This window comes from Eschscholzia californica, unplaced genomic scaffold (assembly GCF_041429995.1).
Source record: "Eschscholzia californica isolate CP2 unplaced genomic scaffold, dmEscCali1.0.p SCAF_2, whole genome shotgun sequence".
In the NCBI taxonomy this organism is placed as follows: Eukaryota; Viridiplantae; Streptophyta; class Magnoliopsida; order Ranunculales; family Papaveraceae; genus Eschscholzia; species Eschscholzia californica.
In genome coordinates this window covers 29,876,057-29,884,837 of record NW_028238309.1, presented here as the reverse complement: position 1 = coordinate 29,884,837, position 8,781 = coordinate 29,876,057, and the positions used below count along the sequence as shown (strand labels likewise).

Genomic DNA, 8,781 nt, shown 5'->3' with positions numbered 1-8,781 from the left:
GTTTTTCTGCAAACGTGTTTGCAACAATCTGTTATGCAAACGTGTTTGCAACAATCTTTTATGCAAACGTGTTTGCAAAAATCTGTTATGCAAACGTGTTTGCAACAATCTGTTATGCAAACGTGTTTGCAACAATCTGTTATGCAAACGTGTGTTTGCATGATATAAACTGCAAATGTGTTTGCAAAATATAGATTGCAAACATGATTTGCAAGCTTTGCAGAATATCATTTTGAGTTGCATATATTGCAAACTCGATTTGCAAATCGAGAATATAAACTAAGTATGTGTCTACGAAATTTTGAGTTTGGAATTGATTTCATCATTCATCATATAAAACTCATGAAGAAATTTTGTGATCGAGTTTAAGATCAAACCTTCAAAATTTTTATTATTTTTCTACTTTAAGATTACACCTTCAATACTTCAGGATGAAATAATGTAGAAAGGGGAGAAACTTGATCAATGAATATATACATAAACACACCAAGAAACAAGAAGAAAGAAACAAATGAATAATAGGTCAATGCAAAATCGAGGCAAATAATGGAGCCATTCACGGTTTATCGAACGCTTTTGAGAAGGTTTCATATCTCCAGACATGATTCAATTCCCTCTAGTTTCATTTTTTAAAACATTTTATCGAACACCTTCTGAGCAATATCTATATCACCAAGTTTTGACAAATCCGTTGTGTAACACGAGCGCCTTGTGATGCAGCTTGTTGAGTTAATGCTAATCCGATACCACTGATCCACCAGTAATGAAGACATAGCGGTTTTTGAGTTGGATCTTAACTGGTCTAGAGCAAACAATTATAGTTTTGTTTTTGAATGAAAGCTTTATGTCCTGATACCACAGTAAGAAATATAGTTGTTTAAGCAAAATAACCCATAAACCTGCTACCCCAAATAAACATACTAACCAGCAGCTGAAGTTATTAAGTATGTCAACTCCTCCTTAGGAAGTGGATGGAGCAACAAAAAGTAATATAACCCGATTATTTTGGAAGAACTATCATAAAGAAGTACTGTGTGCAATTAAGAAAGAATGTATTGAGTGGCGGAGTCAACAATGTACCTTTTTGCACTCTTGGATCCCGGAATTGCATCTTCAACTTTTGACAAATCCGCTATGTAATATGAGCGCCAAAGAAGCAAAACAGTTTTAGAGTTTAGCTGCCACATCCAGCAATCAGTTCTTTCACAAATTGAAGCAGGGCCAATCATCACGGGCAGCTTCTACCTCCTCTCAGAGCTCAAGGTTGATGAACTCGTATCAACAACTCGTAAGGGAGAGAAAACATCATCAATGTATAAAGACAACTGGCAAAAGTTGTGGGATGATACTGAACTAAGAACCAACTCCATCAACGTTAACCAATTAGAGTTCAAAACTGATCTTGAGTGGAATTTATAAAAGATAGTCATTTATCAACTTCCGGAAATTGCGTGAGCATAAATATTGTCTTGCCCGAGAACAAAAGCTGCATTTGCTGATATTGAAACTAGTTCCTGAATCTTTTCATTTGTGAATACTGCTTGGCTAGCTGAAATCTAGATAACACAAAACCGATAAGAAAACCATCAACTGAGAGACAAAATTTAGAACACCTGCAGCTTTTGAGACAATTGATTTGCCAATCGAGAACATTAAGCTTGAACTACCACTACAAAAAAAACGGTCAATAGGGACACACATTTTTACGTCTGTCCCTAATATATATATGATAGGGACAATTTTTTACTATTTGTCCCTAACAAAATTTTATCTGGGACAATTGAAAAAGGGCGCAAAATTTCGGCCAAATAAACTGGCGCAAAAAATACGCAACTTCCCTCTTTTTATTTTCAAAAAGAAAAAAATTCCCTCTTTTTATTTTCCTTTTTTTTCTCCTCTCTTTCCCCCTTCCCTCTAGCACGACAGAGAACATGGCTTCTTCTTCTACTCGTTAGGGTTAGGGTTTGTTGTCTTCCTCCTGTTCATCTCTTCCTCAATCTATCTCCTGAGCGTGGGTCTTTGTTTATCTTCTACTTCTAGGGTTTTCTGGTGGGGTCATAGTGCGATTTGCACCACCAGGTATGTTTTTATTCTTCATCATCTTCTCCTTCTTCTTCTTTCAAATAAATCGATCAAGAATTTGAGTAACTAAGTGCAAAACCACGGTTTGCACCCTAGTTCGGTTTTGCAGAAAATCGTTTCGGTTCATTGTTTAACACACTCAGATTGTTCCAAGGTACCAATGTTTCTTTCAAAACCACGACCAGGTTGTTGTTGTTCTTCATATTCATCTTCTTCTTCTTGTTCTTCTTCAAGTTAAGCAACTAAGTGCTTAATTATGACATAAATTCCTAATTCGACTTTAAATCGATTTTATTCAGTTTGATTGTTCCAGGACCAGGATTTTGCAGCAGAACCACACAAGGTTTGTTGTTTTTGTTCCTCTTATTCAGTTTGATTGTCGCAGCAACCCAAGGGTTGTAGTTGCAGCTACTTGTTATCCCTGTTTTTAAATGAGTGATTTAAAGGGTCCAGAACTGAACAAACACACGAGTGATTTGAAGTCTACTCTTTTAGTATAAAGTTATTTACTTGTTTTTTAATACCTATCTGATTGTCTGTCAATTATAAACCACAAGGAACTGCAGGAGTTGCAATAGCTGATCTTTTGGGAGTTGTTCGAGCATAGGGAAAACCATTGATAAACTTCCCGAAGAAAGATGAAACCATACACAACTACGTTGTTGCTTCAACTCAATCCTAGCTAAGTCCAGAGTCCTGACCAATGGCTTGGTTAAGATCTTTCTACTTTAGGGTTCCTACAAGATTTTCTTCTTCGCAGCGTGTTTATCTTTACTTACTTGGTAATTTGCAGTAACACTGAACAGTGGAGGTTTTGATGCTATATTTTACATACTTTACGGTACCTTGTGCTTAGGCCTTAACTTGGTTTTACTGAATAGCCTATCTATTAATTTTTCAAACAGGTCCAATGTTGGTAGTGTATGTTTAAAGGGACAAGAATATAACTGGTTTATCTTAATTTCTCAAATAAACCTTCATATATTCAATTACAATGTAATATCTTTCAGAGTTCTTGTTTGTGATCATATATTCCATTATCGCTATATTATATATTGTCTGTCACCCGTTTCAGTATTTTACAAGCATGACTTTTTCTTATATTATTTTTGCCTTCTCCATTCGGACATTAGGGTCCACTTTCATTTTCTGGTATCTCATTTATGATTACTTAGAAAGTTCTAACTGATGCATATATACATATTTTTTGTAGAAGAAACTCTCTTCAGAAACCTAAAATAGGGATTTGTTCTCAAGGTAATCAACTTAGAAAAAGGGAAGTATGATCTATACAAACAAAGGAAGAAATGATTCCTGGTAATATTTACTTTTATCCTTTTTTTCAATTTCTCATTATTTGGTTTGACTTGTAGTTGTGGGATTAAGCAAATTGAGTGAACTCCGTAATAATCTCCTGCTATTTTTTAGGTTTTATGTTTAATTTCATGAATTCTAATTATTTTGACTGATATTCTAGTCTATATATATTACTGGTCGTTTATTTTAGGGTAATCTCTACTTGTTCTTGTCCTTAAAAGGGAAATTAAATTATTGATATCTCTATGATTGATGACATTGATTAAACTAGTTCAAGACTTGCTTGTTAGAGGAGTTGGCTGCTGCAATGCAAAAGAGGAGAGGATAAACCCTTCTCTCTTTTTTAATGTCATTGATATGGGAATCTTAATTAACCAACTTGAATAATACATCTGGCTTCTTTAGTATGGTGTTTTCAAAGCATTTACGGTTTCTAGTTTCATATTACTTTTTCTCTCAAGGTCTGGTATTCTAATTAGTATCTTGCTAGTTTTGTAGTGAAAGAAAAGGTTTGCTTAATGTTGTAAAATTGACCCACCAACTGTTTACCTATTGGACATTGGCAGACTCGTTCATTTCCATTTGCTTGTAAATTTGCACTAAGGTCATATTAACGAGTCCTCTGCTTCTGCTGCAGCGTCGCAGCAGCTCATGGGTTGCTTCTACTGCGGTGATTGATTGTGTTCTGACATGAAAATTTTGTCGATAGGTTATAAGTTTTCTGAGTTATGATAGAAGTCAGTGGTGATAGTACTTGATTGACTTTCCCATATTTAAAGCTTTTTTATATTACTAATTTATCTTTCAGTGTTGGGGAGTTTTTTTTTTCAATTTTAGTTCCCTTATCTTTTGTTTCAATTTTAGTTCCCTTATCTTTTGTGTGAGAAATGTTTATCTTGTTAATGAAAAATTGTGAGATTATCTTTATTGTGGATGTTTCATCTTAGTTATGTGTTACCTGCAGGAATTGATGATTATCAGTTATTGAAGGCATTCACAACTACAATATCAAAGTTATAGAAGATTTGGAACGACATTTTTGTTGCTTGCCATGATTTTTGTGATGGAGATTCAAGTGAATAGCATGTTTAATAACATCTGTAATATTTTTTTTGATAATATCTTAAGTATGTTAGTAAATGTTTTGATTGACAATAGCTACATATGAAATACATTGTCGTTCGGTATAACCAGAACATTTTGATTATCAATGTTGGGACTCATTTTAAGTGGAAGCATCTAATTTATTGGATTAGAGACAATTTCAATTAAAAATGGAAAGGAAATTTGTGCAATATTCTTTGGGATAACTCTTACTTCCCTAAATGCAAGCTAGAGAAAATTCATGCCAAATTCATAGGACGGCTATTACCTGTCTGAAATACGAGGGAGAGAAGTTCCCCTTAAACTTTAAGGACAGACACTAATTGTCCCCAATATATGCAATATGAAATTCTGCGAAATTTTTAGGGACAGCTAATAACTGTCCCTAATAACTGTATGTTATAGGGACAACTCAAAGTCGTCCCGAGTACATTATCTGGGACAAAAGGAATCTGTCGGTATAACTGTCCCCAATACCATTTGGGACGCCACTTTCTGGGACGGACAAAAACCGTCCCCATTAATCTATTAGGGACGGATTTTACACTTTTGGGACGGTTTTTTGCTGTCCCTAATGGCCATGTTTTTTGTAGTGTACCACTTAAAAGCGATTTACTACTAGCAAACACATGTTTCGAAAGATTCATCCCTTGAATAGCAAACCATTTTGCCTTCTCAACTAGATCTTCCCTGCTAATAAGTAGTTCACTGAAAATGACATTTAACTCTGTATAAATTTGCCCCCATTCTCGGCTGCTAATAAGCTTTCTAAGACTCACAAGCTTTACAACATACAGGGACTGACTCACCGGAACGGCCGAAGGTTCTGATGAGTTCACGGGAGGCGGAGTTCTCACAAAACGCTTAACCCCGGTAACAAGTTCAGTCAAGTTATACTGCATTGCCAAACCATCCACGGTTTCGTAAAATTGTGCACTATACTTGTCCATTAATCTAGGAACATCGTTTTCTTCCATCCATTTCATAAAACCCATACTATCTGCATAGTTACTACTCTTCATGTGGGATTTTAGTGTAACTATAGAATCTTTACCCTCAACTCCTATCGTATAAGAGAAGAAAATCCCACCAACCAAAGATCCGACGATCATCCAAACAATCAACCCAATAGCCACAATGGTTTTCAACCTTTTAAGAATCCCACTAGTCAAGTAAGAACTCAACCTGTAACGGCGAAAACTAGTGCTTCTCAAACCAGCATTACTATTAGCAAATAAAAACCCTAAAAGTATAAGCGAAAGAGACCCATAACCACCAAATTGTTCATAAACAATCACAAATGCCCCAAATGCAACTAACCATCTAACAACTTTAGCAAAACCAGTTCTACTTTTCCCTGAAACTTGTACTTCATTTCGAATACGAGTTATTCGAAAAAGGGCATACTTTAAATCAATAAGGGTACCTAAATAAACCCTAAAAAGAGCAATAGGAATGGCTAAAATAGTTTGGGTAAGGCCTAGCTTTAAGGGTTCAGACCAAAATTCAACAAAAGCATCTTGAATCCGTCTGAGAGGAATTGAACATAAAATAGCCCATTGAATTGGACGAAGATATTGTTCAAGTAATTTATAAACACCAAAAAGTAAGAAGAGAGCAAAACCAAGACCAGCATGAGCCATGGCTATGTAAACAGCAAGACGTACCTGATGATCATCATCACCCAAACGGGTATTCTGGTTGGAATTTTGGGTTTCAGAAGCTAAATTTTCCATTGATGGAGTATGATTTTGTAGTGAAGAAAATGGAATGGTTTGTGAGATTGGGTCAGGTTTTCGAACTGAGGCGGATCGAAACATATCTTGCCAGGGGAGATTAGAAGAAGATGAATTATTATAAGATGAATCTGGCATATTATATCACACGAACCTGAATAAACTTTGTCGAATCAAGAAGACGAAGAAGTCCAAGAACGAGAAGCACCGAAGAAGAATCGAGAGAAGAGGAATTGGAGAAGAAGAAAAATAATCGGAGAAGAAGACCCTAAAGTTCAATATTTCTTTTACAGAGGGAATTTAGTTTTATTGTGTAAGGTTATTTTGGGAATGAAACAAAAAGAAAATGACCTTATTGATAATTATCAATAATATTTTAAACTCTACATGTTATTACACATAAAATTTTGGTAACTTATACTTAATAGGAAAAAATCTAGGCTTTTTTGGTTATTATGATAATTTTTCCAACCTAAATAGTTATTTTCTCTAATCACTATGGGTGAGCAAAAACGGAATTGGCCGAACCGCACCGATCAATTTTTGGGTTGAGCCCATCATCGTTTGACTCGGTCCGGCCGACAAACTGAACAACCCAAATCGGTCTGGTTTGGCCTCGACTTGAGTTTCTAAAAACCGCCCAAACTAACCGAACCCTAAGGAAAAATGAATAATAATTTTATAAATTTAATAATAATTTTATAAAGTTAGAAAATGTTAAACTAAAAAAGAAAAAATTTAGAAAATCCTAATCAAAGTCTTGCATATCATTGTCCGTCCTCTTTTTTAGTTGTTGTTGTCGGCATCATCAACCACAACCTATTCAACTTGATTGAAAGGTTTTCTATCTACTACAACTTATTCTTAGTTAGTAACTTAAAATAGTAGTCGTTTCATTAGCACTTCTAATTCTTTTTTTGTCATGGTAGAAAAGTACGATGAATTTTTAATTTTTTTTTTCAGTGTATGCAATGGTGGAAAAGTACACGATGGATCCTTAATTTTATTTCGGTATATGCAATGAAAAGAATAACATTACTTAACAATTTTATCTAAATTATGTTCGGTTAAACCGAGTCGAACCGAGTGGAACTATGTCGGTCGGCCGAATGATCGGCTCGACCACTTAGCCAGACCGCCACTTATTGGTTCGGCTTCGGCTCGAACCAAAACTGATAAAAAACGACAGTTGCTCACCCCTAGTCACCATAGGATTTTTTTTTGTGGATGTTTTGGGGAAATAAGGATATTTTCTGGGGAAATTTTTTTGGACGGAAACACATTTATTTGTTTCCTCCATGCACTACCCACTTCTTGTGTTATTATTTTCTTCTTCCTCCGTCTTCCTTCTCACCACCATCAATTCCGACGACCCATTAATTCCCGCGACAACAACTTTAGTCATCTCTCGCCCTCTCTTTCTTCATCCATCTCTGTCTCTCTTCATCCCTCTTTTTTCTATTCTTCTTTATTCATGGTTCCAGGTAAAAGACCATTCCCTTTGCCAGAACTTAGAGAGAGAGTGAGAAGATAGAGACAGTGAAGGGAGAGAGATAAGGTGCGTTTGGTGACTTGTCTTTTTAGCTTTCCACCTTTTTCCCGGGAATATTTTTTATTCCCCTGAAACACCGACCTTTTTTTCTGCTTCTTTTTTGCATTCATTTATGGGATATATTTTTTTAGTCGAAAAATTTACTTGTCAAACTTTTTCCTTAATCTTCATCCCTCTCTCTCTCTTTCCTTCTCTCTTTCTCTCTCGACTCTTCACTGTCTCTCTCTCGTTCTTCTACTCTCTCCCAATCTCTCATTGTTTTCCTTCAATCTCCTAATGTTCCTCTTTCGATTACATCTCTCTCTGTCGTTTTCCTACTCTCTGCCAATCTCTTGTTTTTCTCTCAATCTCCCAATGTTTCTCTTTCGATCTCTATCTGTCTATCTCTTTCTCCCCCTAGGAAATCCCATAATTTCGGCGAACTGAAGTATTCCACTCGCCGGAACCAGTCCTCGCTTCTAGCGAAACTTTCCTCGACGGTTTCGTGGTTGATTGACCAAGAAACACTTTGTGAATGGTCGCCCATGAAATTTTTTTATTGTTGGTCACCACGAAACACTCGAGGAAGGTTTCTCTTCCTCGAGGTCCCCTTCGCCTCAAACGAAGGGGGTTCCAGAATTGTATGAGAGAGGGGAAATGGTGAGATAGAGATAGGCGAATGAGATAGAGATAGGCGAGTGAGATAGAATCAGTGAGAGAGAGAGAAAAAACAGTGACAAATTGAGATGGAGCGGGAAACATAAAGAGAAAAAAAGAAGGTGGCACATACGTGGGCAACCGTTTTTCTTATATGGACAACTATTTTATGTGGATAAGCAGAAAAATAAAAAATTTATATGGACAAACTTCAGTGTATCAAGCAAATAGTCATAAGACCGATGAGATTCCCAGAGGACAGCTGTATTAAACATTCGGGAAGAAAATTAAGTCCATGTGATATTTGTGAAAATATTTTGGAGAGTACAGAGAGTTCCACGATACGAAAGATGA

General features: G+C 36.0%; 1 protein-coding gene and 1 long non-coding RNA gene across 3 annotated transcripts in view; both read right to left on the bottom strand.

The window, feature by feature from the left end:
- Positions 1 to 8,781, bottom strand: part of LOC147557314 (uncharacterized) — a 97,681-nt gene that overhangs the window by 14,769 nt on the left and 74,131 nt on the right. The window lies entirely within an intron of this gene.
- On the bottom strand, positions 370 to 6,517 carry LOC147557317 (uncharacterized). 2 transcript variants are annotated; one of them, XR_015233914.1, is made up of 3 exons: positions 5,105 to 6,517; positions 1,081 to 1,669; positions 370 to 849 (listed from the first exon to the last, which is right to left on the bottom strand). XR_015233914.1 is itself a non-coding variant. In XM_086658253.1 (2 exons), exons 1-2 carry the CDS (start codon positions 6,375 to 6,377, stop codon positions 1,653 to 1,655), a joined length of 1,290 nt encoding a protein of 429 aa, XP_086514379.1. In that variant the 5' UTR covers positions 6,378 to 6,516; the 3' UTR covers positions 370 to 1,652. The 2 variants fall into 2 exon arrangements, 1 of the variants encoding a protein (XP_086514379.1); XM_086658253.1 differs by having other exon boundaries at positions 370 to 1,669; positions 5,105 to 6,516.